General features: G+C 56.6%; 2 protein-coding genes across 8 annotated transcripts; one reads left to right on the forward strand and one right to left on the reverse strand.

Annotated features, from left to right (window-relative positions):
- Positions 1 to 840: 840 nt before the first annotated feature.
- On the reverse strand, positions 841 to 6,489 carry LOC114592626 (class II histocompatibility antigen, M alpha chain). The gene is made up of 5 exons (XM_028720934.2): positions 6,264 to 6,489; positions 4,101 to 4,358; positions 3,595 to 3,876; positions 3,356 to 3,484; positions 841 to 3,054 (listed from the first exon to the last, which is right to left on the reverse strand). Exons 1-5 carry the CDS (start codon positions 6,472 to 6,474, stop codon positions 3,050 to 3,052), a joined length of 885 nt encoding a protein of 294 aa, XP_028576767.2. The 5' UTR covers positions 6,475 to 6,489; the 3' UTR covers positions 841 to 3,049.
- Positions 6,490 to 9,326: 2,837 nt separating this feature from the next.
- BRD2 (bromodomain containing 2) lies at positions 9,327 to 22,117 on the forward strand. 7 transcript variants are annotated; one of them, XM_028720748.2, is made up of 12 exons: positions 9,327 to 9,812; positions 15,142 to 15,442; positions 16,416 to 16,553; positions 16,733 to 16,874; positions 17,029 to 17,240; positions 17,365 to 17,739; positions 18,409 to 18,537; positions 18,649 to 18,906; positions 19,104 to 19,330; positions 19,540 to 19,853; positions 20,923 to 21,045; positions 21,146 to 22,117. In XM_028720748.2, the coding sequence occupies exons 1-12, from the start codon at positions 9,808 to 9,810 to the stop codon at positions 21,274 to 21,276; spliced, it is 2,355 nt and encodes a 784-aa protein (XP_028576581.2). In that variant the 5' UTR covers positions 9,327 to 9,807; the 3' UTR covers positions 21,277 to 22,117. The 7 variants fall into 7 exon arrangements, with proteins under 7 accessions (XP_028576581.2, XP_028576583.2, XP_028576582.2 ...); XM_028720750.2 differs by lacking the exon at positions 9,327 to 9,812 and adding an exon at positions 10,004 to 10,161; XM_028720749.2 differs by lacking the exon at positions 9,327 to 9,812 and adding an exon at positions 10,005 to 10,180.
- The last annotated feature ends 99 nt before the right edge of the window (positions 22,118 to 22,216 follow it).

Genomic DNA, 22,216 nt, shown 5'->3' on the forward strand with positions numbered 1-22,216 from the left:
AAAATAAATTCATTTTATTGATCCTTCTTGCGAATACAGTATGAAGTCACTCATTAAAAAAAACACCAACAACTTGTAAAGCAGAACTCTTTAAATAATCTGAAATCAGGGCATTTAATTTTTTTGCAAAATAAACAGAAACCCCCACAAGTGAAGCTTTCCCAAATCTTCCAGCCTGGTCATGTTGTTGCATGAGAACAGCAGGGCCAGGAAAAACAAAGAAGAAAATAAAGCGCAGGTGAGTGTGGAGCTATTTTTTTGAGACAGGGGAGAGGCGTCTCTCCCCCCCCCCCCCGCCCCCATGCAAGAAGATCAAAGTGGAGGAGACAATCTTGCAGTCCCTTGCAAATTTGTCAAAACACACACCCCCCCCACGTACTGGGGGGAAAAAGAGACACAATGCACGTACTTTGGAAAACCCAGAAAAACTTCAATAAAAATAATAATAATTTTTTTTAAATGCCATGGATTTTGTAACTTAGCTGTCAACTTTCCCCCTTTTTTAAAAGGGAAATTCCCTTATTCTGAATAGGATTCCTCGCAAGAAAAGGGAAAAGTTGACAGCTGTGTTTTGTAACTGCCTGCCCCTCCCCCCTCTAATTCCCCAGGCCACGCCCCCTTAACCAAGCCCCGCCCCCAGCTCTGCTCTACGCTCTACCTGAGGAATTCTACCTGGCAGGGAATAGCGCGCCTTCTTTGCCTCTACAAGTCCACATCCATGGTCTCACTCCCCATCTTTCTGGCCCTGACCCCCCCCTCGGATTCCCCCCCACCCCAAAGCCACCCCCCCCCGCCTTCTGCCTCAATTCCTGCTTGCATCGCCAGGAAGGACGCGAAAGAATAGTTCCAAAATCTGTTTACTTGTTTTTTCCCCATTTTATTTTTTTGCACCCCTGTCAATAATTCCACCTGGCACCCGGCGTCAGGAACGCAAAGGAAAGGGACACATCGCTGAGCAGGAACAATTGCAGGTGCAGCGTCCGTAAGATCCGAAAATAATCCCCCAAAAAACAAACTCCTCCCCATCTTTTTTTTTTTTTTTTTTGCCCTTCCATCTCTCCGCTCTCCCTCTTTTAAAAGTTGCAATGTCTCTTTAGTCCTGCGTGGGCCTCCCAGTCGCCCCCCGCCTTTTAAAACTAAGAAGATGCCCACTGCCTTGTTATCATGTTGCCGGGCAGAACCACCCTGCAAGGTCCCGGGGAATATTCAAGCCTTCCCCATAGCTGCTGTATGAAAGGGAAGAAATTCAACTGGCGGGGACGCTTACCCCCCATAAATCTCCTGTGCTTGCACATCCCCGATAGCTCGGTTGGTAGAATGACTAACTTAGCCAGCTAGCCCTGGGGATCATCTAATGTTTAGTGGATGGATTTCCCCCCTAAATTGATTTCTGAATTCTTAATTTATTGTTATTCACGTTTTATACTGTATTATATGCTGTTTTTTGTTGTTGCATCAATTAAGTGTTTTAGATTTGTTGCTAGCTGCCCTGAGCCCGGTTTTCTGAACCGGTAAGGGCAGGGTATAAATAAAAAATTATTATTGTTGCTGTTAATCTCGGTGTCATGGGTTCGAAACCCAGATTGGGCCAAACATTCTTGCATAGCAGGGGGTTGGTCTAGATGACCCTGGTGTCCCTTCCATGAGTCTATGATGCTAAAACGTAGAAAAGGGAGGGGGTTCTGGGGGTTACTTCTGCCCAGCTGCCTTCTGCAAGCTGAAAAGGGGCAAACTGCACTTCTTTGCTGCAATGGACAGCACTCTTAACATGCTCAGAGGCACCATCGCTTCACACGTGCCTGGGCTCAGCCCTGCCACACACAGAGAATAAAAACTGTGCTGCAGGGCCCAGCTGCTTCTAATGAAGAATCGCGTGGTACAGTCCTCTCCTGCTGCAGCAATTAGCAGGTGATGGTCTCTGTACCTCCACGAGAAGGTCCTGTTAAAGGGCCACTGGCAGACCAGGAAGGTCTCTCATTCCCCTGGGAGCGGCGGAAAAGCTGGGTGCTGATGGGCCAGAAAATAGATCTGGGGCCAAGCCGTGTCCCTGTCCTGGTGAGAAAGACCCGTAGGTGGGGGGAGCAGGAGTGGTGGTGCTAGCGATGTGAGCAGTGGGGTGAGTGATGGTTGTGGAGCTAGCAATATTCAGTCTATGTAAGTTTCTTGTTCTAGCCGAAGGCCATGACAAATCTGCAGCAACAGTGCCAGTGTTAGCAGTGGGGTTGGTGGTGATAGCAGTGTCAGAAGTGGGGTTGGTGGCGACAGCGGTGTCAGAAGTGGGGTTGGTGCGACAGAGGTGTCAGAAGTGGGGTTGGTGCGACAGAGGTGTCAGAAGTGGGGTTGGTGCGACAGAGGTGTCAGAAGTGGGGTTGGTGCGACAGGGGTGTCAGAAGTGGGGTTGGTGCGACAGCGGTGTCAGAAGTGGGGTTGGTGCGACAGAGGTGTCAGAAGTGGGGTTGGTGCGACAGCGGTGTCAGAAGTGGGGTTGGTGCGACAGAGGTGTCAGAAGTGGGGTTGGTGCGACAGGGGTGTCAGAAGTGGGGTTGGTGCGACAGGGGTGTCAGAAGTGGGGCTGGTGGCGACAGGGGTGTCAGAAGTGGGGTTGGTGGTGACAGCGGTGTCAGAAGTGGGATCTGAGCCAGCTCTGCTTCATCCAAACCTGGTTGGGCTCCTCTCCTCTGCTCCTTCCACCCCCTCATTTACGCCACTGCTCCTCTAGCAGCAATAACTTTAACGGGAGCAGAAGAAGCTCACTCGCATCACTGACCCGCCTCACCCAGGGCTGCCCACACTGACTGGCAGCCGTTTCTCTCCGGGTTCACAGACTGGACTCTCTCCCACCCCTGCCGGGAGCCAGTGGCAACGGAGACACGGGACCAAAGCCGGGCGGACAGATGTTCGCGGCTCACTGAATGCAAATTGGCACACACATACAGACACAGATTCTGGCACCGAGGGGGCAGTTCCCACCGGGGGGGGGGCAAGGGGTGACTTTAAAGGTGACGCTCCTTCTCCTCCAAATCCCTCCTTCAGGTCAACTCTGGAGAATTCATTCTGGAAAAGAGAAAGGTCGTGGAATCACGGAACTGGAGGGAAGGACACCCAAAGGTCATCTAGCCCAACCCGCCGCAATGCAGGAATCTTTGACGGTTGCCATATTTCACGTCAAGCGGCGTACACGTTTTGCCCAGCAAGGAAACAGATGGATGAAAAGGGAACCTGCGACCTTGCAGGGGGTTGGGATGGATGACCCTTGGGGGTCCCCCTTCCAACCCTACAAGCCTTTGGTTCCACCTGCCCCAGAGCTGCAGCCTCCTCCTTCCCCAAGGGGCCCGGGGGCCTCCTCCAGCTCTACCTGTGCTGTCGCGCTTGCAGGATACTGCCACCAGGACCACCCCGGCGATGGCAAAGAGGACGCCAACCCCAAACGCCAGGCCACACAGGATGTTCTCCAGGAGCTCCGAGGGGACGGGATTTTGGGGGACTGCAGGAGGGAGAGAGATGGGACAGAGGGTCAGTCGGGGGGGTTCAGGTGAGAGCACGGGGGCCATTCGGGGCAGGGTTTGTGGAGAGAGGGGGAGAGCAGGGCCTCACCCCAGAATGTCTGGATGCTGAAGGTGTCGCGGGGACTCTTGACGTTGCAGCTGTAGATGTCTCCTTCCTGGGGGGTCACCTCCAAATAGGAGAAGAGCTCAAACTCCAGGTCCTCCACAGGGATTGCCGGAGCGGTGGAGACCCCCTGGGTCACGGGCTGACCTTGGTACGTCCAAGTGACCTCGGCCGCCGGAGGGAAGAGGTTGGTCACTGAGCAGACGAGCGTGTTGGGCTGGCCCAACTGCAGCGGCTGCAGGGGGAAGACCTTCACCTGAGCAATACCTGGGGGGGGGGGCAGAGGGTGGCAACTTGAGAACGTGGCCTTTTCAGTGGTGGCTCCCCATCCTTTTACTTACATTATTATTTGCTTTTTTTATTTTACTCATTATTATTTTTATCGTAGTTTTTTTTTATTGTAACATATATTCTACAATTCCTCGCTGGAGGAAGTTTCTGGTGGCCCCCTCCCTCCCTCTCCCCCCCCAAGGCAAAGAAACCCCCCTCACCTTTCGCTTCCGGCATAATTGCAAAATAGTACGAAAAGTTGCTCAGCACGTCGTTGCAGAGCTGGTTCAGCACCCGGATGTGACTTTCGGGGGTCCGGGTCCGCACCCCCAGCTGGAAATCGGGGAGGCGGGGGTGCCAGGCGGACTCCGAGGAGTTGAACCAGAAGAGCTCCTCGTTGTCCAGAGTCTGGACCATCTCAGGGAGCAGGGAATCTTGCTGGCACAGGTAGACCTCAGAAAACAGGTGGGCAGGATCCTCTGGACGTGAAAAAGAGGGAGACTGGTCACCCGCCACCCTCGAGGTGGAGATAAGAAGCTGCCCCAAATCATAGCTCAGTCAGTAGAAAAGGAGGCTCATAATCTCAGGGACACGGGTTCGAGTTCCACGTTGGGCAAAAATTGCAGGGGGAGTGGACTAGATGGTCCACAATTATTTTGATTCTGTGATGTGCCTCCATGCGCCCCTCCATGTGCCCGTCTTCTGCTGCCTGCCCTCTGCCTTCTGCCCTTCACCCTCCCTGGCTCAGTCATATGTGCCAGGGATGGATGGCAAGAAAGCGTGAACTTTTGATTTGAGTTTCTGCTGAAATGAGGCTGCATTTCAATGTTGCATTTTAATCTCGTTTTCAAGTTGTATTTTAATCCATTGTTTTTATACCTGGTGTCAGCCGCCCTGAGCCCGGTCTTGGCTGGGGAGGGCGGGTTATAAATAAAATGTATTATTATTATTATTAACTAACCTGGGGCCATCCAACCTCTGCTTGAGAAGGCCTTGTGAGGAAGCTTCTTCTGCTTGCAAACAGCAATTACTGTCAGAAAGTGCTTGTGGGGTGAAACAGGGGCTATTGAGCTGGGGTTGGACTAGATGACCCTGGGAACCCCCTTCCAAATCTATCATTCTACGAGTCTGTGGTTCCGCCAGAGTCCTGTTCTGACGGTGCTGCTACAAGCGGGGAGAGGAAGGAAGGAAGGGACTTCCTCAACGCAAGAGCTGAGTGTTCAGTAGGGGATTTTAAAGCACATTTCCCCCCCTCCAAACACCATTTGCCCCCTCCCCCTTCCTCAGCCCCCTCAGTTTTGGGGGTTTGGGATTGTTAGGGGATGGGGGAGAGAAGGGGAAACTGGGTGCCAAAATACTATTTACATAGTTGAGAGGTCCCGGGCCCTAAGGAAGTCAGACTATCCTCCACCAGGGCCTTTTCAGTGGTGGCTCCGACCTGGTGGAATGCTCTGTCCCAGGAGACCAGGGCCCTGCAGGATTTAACCTCCTTCTGTCAGGCCTGTAAGACAGAGCTATTCCGCCTGGCCTTTAATTTGAATTCTGCCTGATCTTTTATTTCCCTTCCCTTCCCTCACCTGCTCTGAGACCCCACAGCTAATTCTCCCCTGGTCTCCTCGCTGGCCCAAGTAGGACCAATTCAGCCAGCTAGCCCTGGGGATTATCTAATTGATTTTTTGAATTTTATTGTTTTTCATGTTTTCATACTGTATTTTATGCTGCTTTTATAATTATGTGTTTCAAATTGGTTGTTAGCTGCCCTGAGCCCGGTTTTTGAACCGGGAAGGGCGGGGTATAAAAAAAAATTTATTATTATTATTATTATTATTATTTGGAAAAACGCTGTAAACAACTGTGCCTTCGCAGAGGGTTGGGCCAGATGACCCTCAGGGTCCCTTCCAACTCGCCAATCCTGTGAGTCGAGAGTGTGCACACGGGTGTCAGATCCGAGTTCAAGTCACACCAACAGGCTGCTCCGAAGTCTTTCCCCCCAGTTAAATTGCAAAAGTGAAACTCGGAAGGGATTTTAAAAATAAATAAAGACGGGGTGGCATTTCTCCTGAGCTCCAGCGAGCCAAGGTCGCCTGGAAGTCCCAGAGGAGCCGGCATCTTCTGGGCGGGGGGCTGCAGACCACCCAGAAAAGAGTTTGGGGCCGGGTGGAGGAGAGAGAGGGAGAAAGCTGCACCGGTTGAATTTCCGCCTGGCAAAGGTTAGCAAGTACACGGACGCTGCCAAGGGAGGCTCGCTGCCCGCTCGTAAGACCTCGCCAGGGCTAGGGGAAAAGTACGCAATCTGAATGCCCCCCACCTCCCCCCCCCAAAAAACCCCCACCTTCGTTTTCACACCCCACGCAGGCAGGAAACGGGGAGACGCATTTTTGTACCTCGCACTTCGGCCGCTGCAGCCGCCGCTGCCCCCCAGAGCCAGGCCAGGGCCGCCAGACCCCAGCTGCACCTCCCGGGACCCATCGTCCTCGCTGCCCCACAGCAAATCTCCGAGCCCCACAGCTGAGTTCCCCCAACTCGCAGCAGCTTCGGGGAGGGAGGATGCCTCCCCCAGGCAGCCAATGGGGCTTCGTTGCGCTTCGTCGTCATCAGTTGCCAGGGAGAGGCTGCCCGGTTTCGGCTCTGGAGCGCAGACGGGCTGCTTAGGCTGCGGGAGGAGAGAATCGCAGGGACCCCTGAAGGTCATCCAGCCCAACCCCCTGCAAATGCAGGGACCCCAGCTAAGAAATCCCCGACGCAGGGCCCGTCTGACCTCCGTTTAAAAGCTTCCAGTGAATCGTAGATCACTCAGGAGCTGCCTCCGAAGACGGTTCAGCCGGTGCAGAATTTGGCGGCCAGTTTGCTGAGCAGGGAAAAACGGTTTGAACGTATCGCACTGATCCCGACCCAACTGCACTGGCTGCCAATTAGTTTCTGGGACCAATTCAAAGTGGTGGTTTTGCCTTATAAGGCCTTGAATGGCTCAGGATGATGATGATAATAATAATAATAATAATTATAATTCTTCACTGGAGAACAATTTTGTGTTGCATTGACACCTGCAGTTGTTCTAACCTAATTTCAACGTGCTGATTTCATATCTGAAGTTGGTTTTTGTTCTGTAAGCTCTACGATATTTTTTTTTGCAATTTTTCGCTTTTCACCATAATCTGTTTTTCACAATGCAAGTATTCAATATTTTATTAAACACATAGCCAAAGTAGTACAATATGAGTATAAATCTACCGTAAGTGACTTATATAGCATTGAACATGACATGTATAACATTGAAAATGACATTGAAAAGAACATATAAGAACAGTTGAAAAATCTCATGCAACAGAAAATGAAAAAAAAAAAAGTTCCCCAGTGAATAATAATAATAATAATAATAATAAGTATATCCTGCCCCACCTCAAAGTCTGCCTCTCCCCCTGTGAACCAACCCAGGCTCTGCAATGCTCATCTGGTCCCCTCTTTTTCTGTGCCCCCTAAATGGGCACAAGAACAGGGCCTTTTCTGCAGTGGCTCCCCGTTTGTGGGATGCTCTCCCCAAGGAAGTTCGCTTGGCACCTTCATTAGACACATTTAGGCACCAGGCGAAAGCGCTCCTCTTCCACCGAAGCATTGGGCTGACTAACATCCCATAAACTTTCACATGTGCTTGTGGGAGAGGGTTATTGTTTCATTCTTCTTCTTATATATTTTGTGGGGTTTTTTAACGTCACATTTTTATGCTGCAAACTGCCCTGAAATGTATGGACAAAGGGCGGCACACAGATTTAATGATAAATAAATAATAGATCAAAGAACCATGGGAGTTTTAAGGGTCACCTCAGGGTCATAGAGTTCAGCACCTGCAAATGCAGGAATTGGGGTGTGGGTGTGGGTGTGATCTGGGGCATCACGCAGGAAAATGAAGAAGGATGAAGGAGCTCCAGGGACCATAGCTAAACAGGAAACCCCCCCCCCACCTGCCCTTGTTCCCCAACAACTGACATTCAGAGGTAGACTGCCTCTGACGCTGGAGGTTCTATCCTCCATGAATTACTGCAGACAAGCAAAAGGAGATCTTGCCTGGCTCCAGCAAGCTCTGACCCCCATCTCCTGCCCACTTCCCTATAGAAATCCACCACAGGGGGCTCAGGGCGGGGGCAGAGTTTTGCTTTCACTTCCCAGTCCTCTTCTCGGAGTTTCCCTTTTTGTCAGGCCCTGTTTGTGTGTGCCTGTTATAAAAGACTCAATGAGTCACAAGCAGGAAGTGTGCTTGGGGAAATTCCCAAGCCGCCTGCCCTGCGAACCTCCTAGCAACTTACTCCCAAGAAGCCCCATAAGGGACCTTGTTGAGAGGCGATGTAAACTTGCAAAGCTAAGCTACAGGGAGCCAGGCAGAGGGCCTTCTTGGTGGTGGCGCCCGAGATAAACAACTACCTGACATTTAGAAGACACCTGAAGGCAGCCCTGTCATTTACCCTCGCTAGATTCAGCGAGCTGCCATCTGCCTTATTGCAGGGCAGATTCGAGGGTAAACCATACGTGGAACGAGTCTGCTGTTTCTACGGGGATATACGCTCGGTATTTATCACTCCTGTTATACCAAAATCTCCAAATGGGTCTGAACTTCAATGTCTAAAAGTCCTGGTAGAGGACAAGGATCCTGAGATGACGCTCAGGGTGACTAAATTCTGTGCGACTGCCATAAAACTCAGGGAACTACCAAAATGAGTAAGGTTTCAAATGACAATTTTAGGTTATATTTTAGTGATCAAGATTATATATATATATATTTAACTGTCTTGCCTCTGTTATACCCAATTGCAATTCAATGCATTCCTGTTGTGTTTTATGATTTCCCTGATATTGTAAGTGAGCCGGAACTGGTCTGTGACCGTAATAATAAAGTTCAACTAAGACATCCATTGTAAGAGGCAGTCTACCCGGAGGAGAGTAGCAGGTGGCTGCTGCTGCTGCTGCTGGACTTCCCTCTCGGGACATCTGCTTAGCCACTGCTGCTGCTGCTGGGCCCTCTTGGCCAGGAGCCCTCCCTAGCCTTAGCCCCCTCCTCTGAATCTGTCTAATTCCCTTCCAGGGTGATGGCCAGCGCCGCCTCTAGTGGCAGGGAGTTCCACAGTTCAACCCCGTATTTGGCGCACGGCGAGAGCAGGCACTCGTGCTGCAGTCGCGCACATGCATAAGTGCAGGAAAAGGAAAGGGCGCTCTTTATTCCTGGAACTGCGAGCTCGCGCAGGACTAAACGGGATCCCGGGACTCGCCCTCTTGCAACAGCTGAACTAGGCAGAGAAAGGGCTGGCCTGCTCCCGCGCATGCGCCGTGCCCGGGGCTGCCCTCGCGCCATTGCGCCACCGCGCAGAAAGGGACTCGCGCCGCAGCGAAGCCCCAGCGCGCATGCGCCCCGGGCGGGAGGGGGGAAGAGTCGGAGAAGGAGCGGGGCGCATGCGCAGTCGCCGTCCCCGGGCGTCGCGGGAGCCATGCTGACTTCACCCCCAAAGCGAGACCTCGGCGGGGGAGGGGGCGGCGCTCAATCCGGACCCCCCGCCAGGCGGCTTCGCCGAGGCGGGTTATTTTTCTCCCTCCACCGGTTTGGCGCTTTCTTCTCGGCAAACGGGCAAAATCGCCTCATAGATTGACACCCCCCCCCCCCGCCTTGAAGGATCATCCGGGCATTTTTCTGATGGAGCGGTCGCGTGACGGCGGGGAGCCAATCAGGAGGCGATGACGTGGACGTCACTTCGGATTCCCGCCCGGCCATGGCAGCTGAAGCGACCGTTGAGGGGATATTTTTTTTTTTTAATGGGTGTTTTATTTCTTATTGTTTTGTCACGTCGCGGGGGCCTAAGTTTGGCCGGAATTTAATCAGGATGGGCCTCGTCGCACCGGGGCCGCCAAGGTCGCGCGCCTTCGTCCTTCTCCCGATGGCGACCAATGAGGTGAGTCCTTTCTGCCCACGTGACGCTTATGGACGAGTGAGGGCTCGGCTGGCTGGGGGATGGGGAAGGAGAGGGATCTGCCACTCAAGTCGCTGCTCCCGCCTCCGGTGGCGCAATCTGGCCAATCCGAGGCGGCGACGGGCGGTGGCTGTTTAAAGGGCCAGCTGCCTGAAATGAAGGGAGAAGTTGGCTGTCACGTGGCACCTGACAATGGGACCCCCATTTTTTTATGTGGGGGGAGGAGGGGCGTCTTCGGAAGAGGGGGGGAGAGGTGTCGCCCCCCACTGTCTTGTGGCTCATTCCAGGCTTCTTTAAAGCTACAATGATGCAGAAGCTTCTAGGAATTGGGGTAAATCTCAATATGACAGGTGGGGTTTTGTTTTGCAATGATGGGGGGGGGCTTGGGGGGCGTCTCTTTGCCTTGCTTAAGTCGGGGTGTGTGTGCTTGCATCGGGGGGGTTGTTTGTCTTTTAAAGCAAAAGGGGGGAGTTTGGGGGGCTGCCTTGCAAAGGAAAGTGGTGGGGCTATCCTTTGGGAAGGGGGGGACGTGAGCCCTGAGCCCCCCGCGATATCTGGGGTGCCTGGGAGAGTGTCCTGGGCAGCAGAGGGTGGGCTTGACCTTGGCATCCGCCTTTGTTTGACCTTGAGCTGTTTTCTCCCTCCAAGCCCCCAGTCCCCACGTGGAGGAGGCCAGGCAGTCTCCCTGAGTAGGCGATGCAGAAGAAACAGAATCTGGGCTGGAAGGAGCCAAGAATATCAATGTGGGGCTGTTGTTTTTTAGGTAGGGCTATGTGAGAGAAGGGCGTTTTCAAGAATCTCAGAAACTGGAGGCTGCTGGAGGTGTGTGTGTGTGTGTGTCCCCTGAGCAAGCAGGGAGGTGAGTGGGAACAGTACTTGCAAGAGCGTTTCAGACATGGTGGGCGAGGGGCAGCTTTGCCTGGCGTGCTTTCCTGCGCCTCCAAAATGGCTGCGGTGAAGGTGCTGTGTCATTCCTGCCTGGTGATGGAGGAGGAGGAGGAGGAAGAGGCCTCCTCGCTGGAATAGGGCTGGGCGGGAGCGCAATGGGGCTGGCGGAGGAAAAGGAGGAAGGGGCAGGACCTGGCGCTGCCCTCCTTTCGCTAACCGTCCAGTTTTCTCCCCAGTTTTCTCCTCTTTCTGGAGGCTGCCAGCTGGAAGGCTCTGGGTGCCCGTGCAAAATGGCCGCTGCGGAGAGAAGCAGGCGGAGGAGCACGGCATGCGGGAGCAGGACAGGCCTCTTGAGCCCCGAGTGTGGGGCGGCTGGGGGTGCTGCCTCTCCCCCTTTTGTTCACAGGCCAGCGGGAGGGAGAGACCTCCTTTCAGCCCAAAGTGGCGCTTGGCCTTTGCGCCAGGATGTGACTCATCTCAAAGGACCGTCCCCTGCTTCTCCTTCCAGAACAATCCAGGAAAAGGGGGGGGCTGAGGAATTTGATCCACCAGTTTGACCCCCCCCCCCAGTTCCATTGGACTCAGGAAGTCGGCTGGTGGATCCCTACAGCTGCAACAGCCTCATTATTTCTGCCCTTGGCTGTGGAGAGAGAGATCCCCGCCTGGGAAGAGAAGCACCCTGGGACCTGCCCCCTAGATCAACCGGCCCCCTTTCCACGCCCTCTGGACAAGGGAAGCCAGGCGCTCTCCCCATTGAGCGGGGAGGAGGCAGGCGCGGCGGCCAGAGAGGCTCCCAGCATGGCCCCTGCCCAGGGTGTGGGGCTGTGTGTAGGGCTCCTGCCAGCACCACCACCACCACCACACCCTGGCATGGGGCCAGAGCCTGGGGGAAGGCCACGCACCCCACACCCAGGGGGTGGAGGTCAAAGGCCAGCCTGCCTCCCAGGAAGGGGCCTGCTGTCCTCCAGGCCAGGCAGTTGCTCCAAGGGGTCGGGGGTCTGAAATTGGCTCCCCCCCTTTTTGCCCTGCTAAAATGTTTCTGCGTTGGGCCTTGGGGACACTTTGGCCCCACTTTGTCCGTGGACAGGATTTCGTGGGCGAAAGCGAGAGGCTGCTGCCTTGTGGCGGGTCAGTGCAGAGGGGCTGCCCCTTCAAAGGCGGGTCTGGCCTGGGCTCCACTCTGGCACTTGACCTTCGCCCCTGGCTAGGCCAAACAGGGCCATTGCTGTGAAGCCTTGGGGAGCTTTTTTAAAGGAAGCTCCGCGGTTGGTTTGCCTCCTCGTCAAGGTCCCCTCTCTCTCTCGGCGCCCTGAACTCCTGCCTCCTTTCTCACGTGCAAAGGGTGACGCGCGAGGGGGAGAAGTGGGGACTTTGGGCGGCCAGGGCGCCATTTCTCACGCGCAGGGCCCGGCGTGGCGGTGTCTTGACCCTGCTGTGGGGCGTGTGGGGGGACCCCTCTCCAGGCGGCGTTTTGGAGTGTGACTCGGGTGCTTCCACCCCACTGTGAGGGGTTCGCCCCTCGATTGCTGCGCTGAGGCGACGGGACTTTTCTGGTGTCGCTGTGAGGGGCTCTTGTTTTGGCGGGAAGAACGACCTGAGGGACGACGTTTCTCTCTTTTTTATTTAAACGCGCCCTGCCCTCACTTTCGCGGCCGCCCTGCCCGTGCGGGGGGGAAGGAAGGGCGAGGACATTTTTCTGGGCTCGGGGGGCCGCTCGGTCCAGCCGCCGCGGCGGCTCATTGTTCGCCCTCTCCGCGCCCTGCTTTCTCTGGGCTGCCACAAAATGGCGCTGCTGCCTCTCTCCCCCTCCCTTCCCCCCGCGGTGAGCAGAGAACCACAACAACCAACGGCCGCTTCCCAACCGCCGCCCCGCCCCCACGTGACAGGGCGGCCAATCGGAAGGCAACGAATGGCAGAGCCGTCCAATGCGCGAGCCGGCTGCCGGGGACGGCGGAGCAGGGAGGCACAACAGGAGGCGGAAAGGGGGAGCGTGATGGATGGCGAAGTCGCCCAATGGGCGGCCGGCGTCGGCCTCTCCTCCGCCCAGAGGGCTCTCCCGAGCCGGCGAAGGGGCGTGGCTTGGCGGGATGGTGATGTCAGCTGCTCCGCGGGCCAATGGGAGCGCGGGGAGCGTCTCTATAAGGGCGGTCGGGGGCAGGCCGAGAGGCGCCATTTCGCTGGAGCGGAGGAAGGATCCTGGCCTGGGAACGGAAGAGAGTGCCGGGCAGGGTGGGCGGACTCAATCCAGATCCATCCTCGCCGGGCGGCCCCCTAATCGCCGGTCATCGCTGTAGGCGCCAGCTCGGCGGACCCTCCTCCCGGCTTCCGTAGCGCCCTCTTCTCCCCCCACAACACCCGCCCCCACCTACGCGGCGGAGAGCAAAGGGGGAGTGCGGCCAGTAATCCCAGTACAATCCAGTGCCATCCGCGCCTCGGACCGCGACGACTCGCCGGGGGAGCGGCGCCTCCGGACGCGGCGGCCTCCGCGGAGACGGGCGCGCCCTATATTGCCGGCGCCCCTGCGCGGGGGGAGCCCGGCGGGGGGCTGGCCGGAGGGACCCCCGCCCGCCCCGCCTCGGGGTCCTGCCGCTGCAAAGGCCGCCATTTTCCTAGCTTTTGCGCCTAGTGGTTGGCGGCGGAGGGGCGAGCGGCCCCCTCCCCGATGGGGGCCCTGCAGTAGCCGAGCCCGCCTTGCCCAGCCCGCCGCTCGCCTGCCTCCGGTTCCGCGGGGGGAGGCGCGGCGGCGATGCGCCCCTGAGCCCGGCGCCGAGGGCACTTTCTTCCCCCCGCGAGGCCGAGACCGCCGAGCAAAGTGGGGGGGTTCCCCGAGGCCACGGAGGCGCCGGCGGCTGGAGCGGGACCGTCCCGGGAGAGAGCCGGGCCCCCGGGAGGAGCCGCTCCTGCAGGCATGTTGCAGAACGTGAACCCCAACGGCAAGTACGTAATCGGGAGTGCGCCGGGGGAGGGGGGCGGCCGGGCCAGAGGGGATCGGGGGTCGCCGGGGGGGGGGCAGTGAGCTCTGCGCGCGCGCGCCTGCCTGCGTTGACCGAGCATACCTGGCTGTGTTGTGTCACATGACGGGCGTCGCTTTTGAACTCGCGGTGCCACTTGCGGGAGGCTTCCCCGCCTGGAAACGTTGGACATCGCCATTGCTTAGCAACATTTTACGTCGCCCGTCTTTCCTCTGGGGAGCCTTTGCAGTGCTGCTGCAGCTCCAGTGCGATCTCCTTTTCCTCTTACTCCCTCCCCCCCCCCCCCCGTTATTCACTGGTGTGAACCCTGCAGCAATGAGTTGTGTGAATTATTTGGATGGCTTTAAAGGGATTTGAGTTGCCTGTGAAGGGAATGATAGCATTGGGCGCTGTCTTGTCATGAGACCCTGTAATGCCTTGGGGGCAAGCCAGGCTTTTGTGAAGCGCTCCTCTCTCCCTGGGTGGCAGGCCTGCTGCCCTTTCATGCCCTCACCCTGTTTACCAACACACTCATTTCCCAGGGCTGGTGGTGGAGCCGCAGGTGTCCTGGGTGATGGGTTGGCAGCTACTGTTGCACGCTGGGCTTGTGCACTAAGAGAGCAGCCTGTGAATCTGTGGCTCTGTATTCAGAATGTGCCACAGCTGGATCTGTGGGCCTGGAGACAGATCTGAGTTCTGCAATGGCCCCCCCCTTGTTTTTTCAACTCAAAACCCACCTTGGCTTAACTGCTCCTTGCCAACTGGCTGGCCCCATTATGTGGAGGCCTAGTCAGCCATTCATTTTGTTGTCTCCCTCGCTCTGATTGGGCAGCACCACGGCAACCGGCAATGCACTCTGTCCTTTTCATCTTATGAGCATGTTGACTATGGAGGAAGCCTGGTGTCTCTGTTTTCCCAGATGTTCTCCCCCTCCCCATTGGTCCTGGGGGAAGAGTCTCTGTTCTCTGGTTCAAAACACCAATCCTGGGCATATTTGGAACTGTTTTAAGATGTTGTCGCTGCTCTCGGGAGTGTGCCTAGTTTGCCTTGGTGGGATTCCTGCGACACCCTCCTGTTTACTGGGCTTCATGACAGTGCTTTAAGGGGGAGTGTGTTTGTGGGCAGCAAGTGTAGTGTTGCAATCTGGAAATGTGCTGAGGTGCAAGGGGGGAGTTGGGTGCAGATGGCTCAGCACTTAGGTTGGTCTCTGGAGTTTCCCCTGGCTCTGGTTGGGAGCTGGCTTTGCTGCCTTGCTGCGCTTAGGGGTGTAATTTGGTGTCTCTCTTCCAAGAGGTGACAGAACGGGCATCTCGTGCGCTTTTGCACAGATGGGGGGGGCAATGTTACCCTCCTCCATGTTCTATTTGCTGGCTCATGTGAGGGAGGAGAGTGCGGTAGGTGGCGAAATCCACCGCAGAATCAGAGCAGACCCCGGCTCCTGCCTTAACAGCCCTTCTCTCCCTGTCTTGCAGGATCCTTGGGGAGGGCAATGCAGGTCTGGTGGGTCTGGCAGTCGAGTCTGCGCCCGGGAAGCGGATCCGCAAGCCGTCGCTTCTGTACGAGGGCTTCGAGAGCCCCACCATGGCCCCCGTCCCGGCCCTTCAGCTGGGCCCAGCCAACCCTCCCCCTCCGGAGGTCTCGAACCCCAAGAAGCCGGGCAGAGTCACCAACCAGCTGCAGTACCTCCACAAAGTGGTGATGAAGGCCCTCTGGAAGCACCAGTTCGCCTGGCCCTTCCGCCAGCCGGTGGATGCCCTCAAGCTGGGTCTTCCGGTAATGAGCTTCCTCCTTGCCTTGTGGGGGGGGGCTGGGGGCGTGAGGGGAGATGAGCACCTGTGGGCGGGTTCTGCTGTGTTAATGATGCCCTTGTTGCTATGGTTACTGCATCACTTCCTGCCTCATCCCATGAACCAAGGTTCTTGTTTGTATCTGGTGTGCTGAGCTAGTCTTCTGGATTATTGAGCTGTGCTGCTAAAATTCAAGGTGTTTTGGGGAGCTCCTTGGGTCGCTCACACCAGTCATCAGCACACTGGGGGAAATGTGCCTCCTTTGCTGCCTCAGAGCAGAGTTGTCTCCTGTTACCTGAGTTTGAGCTCAGCTGTGTCTCTTCCCCAAACAATCTTAAGGCTGTTGGTTTGGCCAGGGATTTCACCTGGAGCAGCTCCCCTGATCCCCCCCCTCATGTCCCCTACAAAGGTATGGATGAGACAATACAGCCGCTTTTGCGCTCTCACGCTGCCCCAAATCTAATCTTGTCCCCTGAATGCGTTTTGCAGATTCCCATCCATGACTTTGTAGAAGACATCAAGTGACCCCCAAATTAAAGGCCAGCACCTGTGGCAACTAAGGAGTTAAAGCCCAGAGGTAAAAATCCGTCTAGGTTTGACCTTGCCTACCTTCATTGTGCACAGTAGGGGTGCTGAGGTGGTGCTTTTTAGGCAGGGCAGGCCTCTCCAGCCTTGCTGTCCCCTGGGGAGCATCCCTTTACAGAAGGCACCCTCTCTGCACCCCAGAGAAAGAAACAAGAATCCCCTTTTGGCCTAGCAAGCTGAGAAGCCTTTATTTCTTGCTCTTTGCAAGGCTGCACAGGAGTCCCTGCCCTTTCCCCACCTGTAGCCGACATTTGGCCAGGGACCTTTGGATGTGGCGTTGACCAGGAGCCTGGGTAGCCCTGTGGTCGGTGCGGCCTCTGTGCCATGCTCTTTGGGGTGACCATGTGGCCATGCTTGCTGTTCTCTGCTCCCAGGACTATCACAAGATCATCAAGCAGCCAATGGACATGGGCACCATCAAGCGGCGCCTGGAAAACAACTACTACTGGAGCTCAGCCGAGTGCATGCAGGACTTCAACACCATGTTCACCAATTGCTACATCTACAACAAGGTGAGGGGTTTGCTGGAGTGTCAGGGAAGCGGTTGCATGGATTGTGAGGGATGGGTTTGGGGGGGGGGAGAGACTCCCAAGTGTGTGGAGCGTCTCCAAGTGACGAGGACGCATACACAGACCGTGCAGAGCAGCCTGCTGCCAACTTCATGCCTTGATCACGGCTTCTCTTGGTGTAGCCCACAGATGACATTGTGCTGATGGCCCAAACTCTGGAGAAGATCTTCTTGCAGAAGGTGGCCCAGATGCCTCAAGAGGAGCAGGAGATTGTGATCACCGTGGCCAAGAACAGCCACAAGAAGGGGGCCTCTCGGGCTGCAGGTAATGGCGCGAGAGGGGATTGGGGGGGTGGGCTTTGGGGCGGAAGCGGCTAGGGAGCCTGCTGGCTTGCTTGGGTTCTACTCCAGTTGGGGGCCGTCTGGGGCAGGCTGCCTCCAGTTTCACAAAGAGCCATTTTTCTTTTTTATCCCTCCAGCACTCCTGGCAGCAGCCAACGCAGCTGCTCAGCAAGTGCCGGCCATCTCTTCCGTGTCCCACGCCCAGCTCTACCCCACAGACATCCCCGCCACCCTCATCAACATCCCTCACCCGTCAGTCATCTCTACGCCTCTCCTCAAGCCGCTACACTCCACTGCTACCTCCCAGCCGGTGCTGGCGGTGCCTGCCCCAACGCAGCCGGTGGCCAAGGTGAGCCTCTGTGAGCTGGCCGCCAAGGGAGGCGGGTGGGGGCCTTGAGGATTTGTCTGGGGTTCCCCCTCTCCCCTCCAATCTGGCTTGGGAGCCTAAGAGCCGTGCTCTTGCCCCCCAACAGAAGAAAGGAGTGAAGCGGAAAGCGGACACGACCACCCCGACCCCCACAGCCATCATCGCCACCAGCGGCGGAGAGTCCTCTCCCTCCGCAGCCGTGCTGGAGACCAAGGCAGCCAAGATCCCGGCCCGGCGGGAGAGCGGGCGCCCCATCAAGCCCCCCCGCAAAGACCTGCCTGACTCCCAGCAGCACCAGACCTCCAAGAGGGGCAAGCTCTCGGAGCAGCTCAAGTACTGCAACGGCATCCTCAAGGAGCTCGTCTCCAAGAAGCACGCTGCCTACGCCTGGCCCTTCTACAAGCCGGTCGACGCCTCCGCCTTGGGCCTCCACGACTACCATGAGATCATCAAGCATCCCATGGACCTCAGCACCATCAAGGTAAGTGGGGCCTTGGCAACCACAGAGAAGAAGGGGAGAGGAGCAGCGGGTGGGGACTGGTGGGCACGGGGGGGGGGGGCTTCCAGAACATGGTTGTCTTTTGTGTGCTTTGGAATTTAGGTAAAATCTGTCTGCTGACTTCTTTCATGTTCACTATACAAGCTGCTGCTTCCGCAATCTAGGTTAAATAGATTTGTTGGAGGTATGAGTGGCCTTGTTATTTTTTAAAGGGGCCACCTAGTGTGAAATGTGTGTTTCTGTCCCAGGGACAAAACGTGGCCTCTGCTAACCTTTCAGTGCCAGCCGTTGAACAGGCTCTTTATAACTGCTGCCATCTCCGCCCCAGTGGGCTTTGCAGTCAGAGTTGAGGGGAGGACATGAGTGAGCATGGGTGCATGGCAGAGGGGAGTCATGTGACAATGCCAGGGCAGGCAAAGCAGGGCTTGAGTAGGGCAAGCAGCGGTGGGGAGACCCCACCCAAGTCCCACTGGTTTTTAGCGTGAACTGGCCACGTGTGTCTTGAGTGACTTTCTGCAGTCATAAGGGCAAACTAAAGAAACAAAACCCCAGTCTTGGGGGGCTTGTTTGCTCCTTGTGTGTTGCAAAGCTCATGATCCTCCCCTTTTACTTACCTCCCTTCTGTTTCCTTTTCTTTTTCTGCGGCTTCAGCGCAAGATGGAGAACCGGGAGTACCGTGACGCCCAGGAGTTTGCTTCTGACGTGCGGCTGATGTTCTCCAACTGCTACAAGTACAACCCCCCTGACCATGACGTGGTGGCCATGGCTCGGAAGTTGCAGGTGAGTTTGATGGGAAGAAGACCTGAGCCAGTAGCCCTCCCTCCATCCCTCCCTCCCCCCATGACCCAGCCCCTCAGTAGCAGACCTCGAGTCTTTGCTGCTCTCCCGCAGGATGTCTTCGAGTTCAGCTATGCCAAGATGCCAGATGAACCCATAGACATCAACCCCCCCTCCACGTCACTCCCACAGCCGGGCCTCCTGATGAAGTCCTCCTCAGACGATTCCTCCAGCGACGACGATGATGACGACGACGAAGAGGAAGAGGAGGGGGATGACGACGAGAGCAGCAGCGAGAGTTCGTCGGACAGCGAGGAGAGTTCCGACTCGGAGGAAGAGCGGGCCAACCGGCTGGCTGAGCTCCAGGAACAGGTGAGGCAGAGCGAGCAGGGGCCAAAGCAACACCCCCACAGGGAAGCCTGCAAGCGACACCCTAGAACAAGAGCAACACTCCCCCCCCCCCCCCCGTGGCTTTGAGCCACTGCTGATCACGGCCATGGATTGAGGAAAGGGCGCCTGCGGTTGGTGGGGTTGGGAGCCCCCTAACCGTGTCCCTTTTGCCTCCCCAGCTGCGGGCAGTGCACGAACAGCTGGCGGCCCTCTCTCAAGGCCCGGTCTCCAAGCCCAAGAAGAAGCGGGACAAGAAGGACAAGAAGAAGAAGAAGAAGCTGGAGAAGCGCAAAGGGGGGAAGGCGGGAGGCGAGGAGGAGGCGGCCCGGCCCCACCAGGCCCAGCTCAAGAAGTCCAAGAAGGCAGCGGGCGGAGGTGGCAGTGGAGGCGGCAGCAGTGGTGGCAAGTGAGTGGGGCAAGCGAGTGGGTGGCGATGGGGTCGGGGTGGGGAGAGCAGGGCAAGCAGCTGGCTGATGACTCTCTTTCCCCGGCGGATCGACCGTGGCGAACTCCTTGTAGAACAAGCCAAGACGGCTGACAGCTGCCGCTGGCTGGGTCCTGCCCAGGGTGCAAGCGGTGGGGCCCCTGGCTCTAAGGCATGTCTCCCCTCCCCAGGAACTCGAAGAAGGCCAGCGCCAAGGCCCTCCCTCTGCCGGCCCCTGTGCTCTACGACTCAGAGGAGGAGGAGGAGAGCAAGCCCATGACGTATGACGAGAAGCGCCAGCTCAGCCTGGACATCAACAAGCTGCCGGGGGAGAAGCTGGGCCGGGTGGTGCACATCATCCAGTCGCGGGAGCCCTCCCTGCGCGACTCCAACCCCGAGGAGATCGAGATTGACTTCGAGACCCTCAAGCCCTCCACCTTACGGGAGCTGGAGCGCTACGTCCTCTCCTGCCTGCGGAAGAAGCCTCGCAAGCCCTACAGCGAGAGTGAGTGGGGGCGACGGGGGCTGCGCTCCGGGCACCCTGGACCTCCCACAAGGCCCCTCGGCCCACTCCAAGGGCCCCAGGGCAGCCACATCCCTTCTCTCAGAAACCAAGGGGGGTTCGGTGTTTGAATAAGCACAGCTTTGCCCCTTTGTGAGGAAAGGGGGGCACCTCCAGACTCCATGTGGTGAACTAGGAAATACAGTGGTACCTTGGGTTACAGACTTTGCTAACCCAGAAATAGTGCTTCAAGTTAAGAACTTTGCTTCAGGATGAGAACAGAAATCGTGCTCTGGTGGCACAGCAGCAGCAGGAGGCCCCATTAGCTAAAGTGGTGCTTCAGGTTAAGAACAGTTTCCGGTTAAGAACGGATCTCCTGAATGAATTAAGTTCTTAACCTGAGGTACCACTGTATACAGTGGTGAACAGGACAACGTCCTGGCAACGGGTACTACTTAAATGACAATACCATCAGTCTCATCAAACTCAGTCTCGTTAGCAGGCAGGCCAAGATGCCCCCCAAAAGGATTTTTGGTTTGGCGCTTGGCTACCAAATGGTGGTATTCAGGGCAGTCCAAAGTAAGACAAGGAGTCATAGTAAATACAGATGATCTGGGACAGCCAACACCCTCAGCAGGGAGGCTGGGTGATGGGGGGGGGTCTCTGTCGAGGCTCCTCTTCTCTTCCTTTAACCCTTCCATGGACTCCCCCTCTCTGTTTCCCCAGCCAAAAGGGACCCAGCCAGGCGCCCCACAACCCCAGGGATTCCTGCCAGGGGGAAACAGGGAGAACTGGGGGCCTCAGCTCAACCCCCAGCCCTGCTTGGTGGGCTTTCCCTGCCCGCCAAGTTCTTAACCAGAGGTACCACTGTGATGATTTTTTCAGCCATGTTCTGAAAAGGGATAAGGGAGGTGTTTAGGGGTGTCAGCCAGAGGTCTGAGAAGTAGAAGCAGCTCTCCTTGTGTGGAGCTGGGTAGTGCTTGCCCTCCTGTTGTCCCAAATGAGAGCTGGATGAGGGCGCAAGGGGAAGAGGAGCTCCCCAGTAAATTCCTTCCTTCCTTCTTCCTTCCAGCCCTGAAGAAGCCGGTGGGCAAGACGAAGGAGGAGCTGGCCCTGGAGAAGAAGCGGGAGCTGGAGAAGCGCCTGCAGGACGTCAGCGGGCAGCTGAACTCTGCTAAGAAGCCCCCCAAGAAAAGTAAGCCCTGGCTTCTGATTCCTGGGCCTGGTTCTCTCCTCTCCTTGACCCTCTGGCATCCTTCACCACCTTTGCCCTCTCTCTCTCTCCCCCTGTGCAGCCAACGAGAAGCCGGAGTCCGCGCAGCAAGTGGCCGTCTCCCGCCTGAGCGCCAGCAGTTCCAGCTCCGACTCCAGCAGTTCCAGCTCCTCCTCCTCCTCTTCGGACACAAGTGACTCTGACTCCAGCTAGGCAGGCTGGTGGAGGTGGCAGCGGCAGCATCAGCCGCCGGGGGGTGGCTGGCCAGCGATGGCAGCCTGCTCGGGAGAGGTTCTGCAGGACCAGAACTGGCAAGAGAGCGGCGCAGGCGGACGAGCGGGCTCCCCTCCACCCCCCCTCCAGCTGGGCGCCCGGGGCGGAAGGGCTGCGGCCGGCTGGCTGGTGGCTTCCCTGTTGTCCCGCCCCCCTTGGGGCCCTGGGGCGAGAGCTGGCCCTGCTGTGTTTGCGCTGTGGCATGGGGCACCCCGACTCTGTACAGTTGGCTCCAGCAAGTGTGGGGGGGCAGTGTTTTCCAGTTTTGGTTGAATCTTAGGAAACAAACTTGTGGTTTTTATAAAAGCATTTAGCAAGTTTTGGTTTTGTGACGCTCCGTTCCTGGATGGGCAGGTTGGGGGCGAGGAACTGCGCTGGGGTGTTTGTGCCCTGCCAGCTTGGACTTGGAGCCCTGAGGGGGAGACAAGACTCTTGTGGGGAGAAGCTCCTCCTCTGACACTCCCCCTGGCAGGCACTCAAGAGGTTCCTTTATTTATTTTTCTTTGTTTCCCGTCGGTGGCTTTCCCTGGGATCTGGAGTGAGTGCGACCGTTGACGTCCCTGGGCAAAATCGAGACAGCATGTTCTTCGCCCCTCAAGGGAGGCTGGTTGAGGGGGGAGGGCAGCCCGCTTGAGGTTTTTTTTTTATGTTGACTGTATATTTTTTTTCTACTGTTCCTTTTATTCCCCTTGCCCATGTCCACCTTCCAGGGCTCTGTTTCATCTTATTGTATGTTAAGCCTTCTGGTTCTTTAAACATGTAAATAAAAAAAAATATTATACAGGCTGGTGTGGATTGAGTGGGGAAGAGGGCAGCGCTGGTCACAGACAACAGGCAGCCTTCCTGTCGAGGGTCTCACTGCCACCAGGTCAGGGATCTC

This window comes from Podarcis muralis, chromosome 2, assembly GCF_964188315.1.
Source record: "Podarcis muralis chromosome 2, rPodMur119.hap1.1, whole genome shotgun sequence".
Taxonomy (NCBI): domain Eukaryota; kingdom Metazoa; phylum Chordata; class Lepidosauria; order Squamata; family Lacertidae; genus Podarcis; species Podarcis muralis.

What these genes read in the sequence shown, in the direction of transcription:
- BRD2 (XM_028720746.2), top strand. Translation starts at nt 13,627, where the DNA reads ATGTTGCAGAACGTGAACCCCAACGGCAA. An exon ending in CCCTCAAGCTGGGTCTTCCG is followed by an intron (nt 15,443 to 16,415) that starts GTAATGAGCTTC and finishes CTCTGCTCCCAG; the next exon opens with GACTATCACAAGATCATCAA. An exon ending in TAAGAAGCCCCCCAAGAAAA is followed by an intron (nt 21,046 to 21,145) that starts GTAAGCCCTGGC and finishes CCCCCTGTGCAG; the next exon opens with CCAACGAGAAGCCGGAGTCC.
- LOC114592626 (XM_028720934.2), bottom strand. Translation starts at nt 6,474, where the DNA reads ATGACGACGAAGCGCAACGAAGCCCCATTGGCTGCCTGGGGGAGGCAT. An exon ending in AATTATGCCGGAAGCGAAAG is followed by an intron (nt 3,877 to 4,100) that starts GTGAGGGGGGTT and finishes CCCCCCCCCCAG; the next exon opens with GTATTGCTCAGGTGAAGGTC. An exon ending in CAGCATCCAGACATTCTGGG is followed by an intron (nt 3,485 to 3,594) that starts GTGAGGCCCTGC and finishes TCCCTCCTGCAG; the next exon opens with TCCCCCAAAATCCCGTCCCC.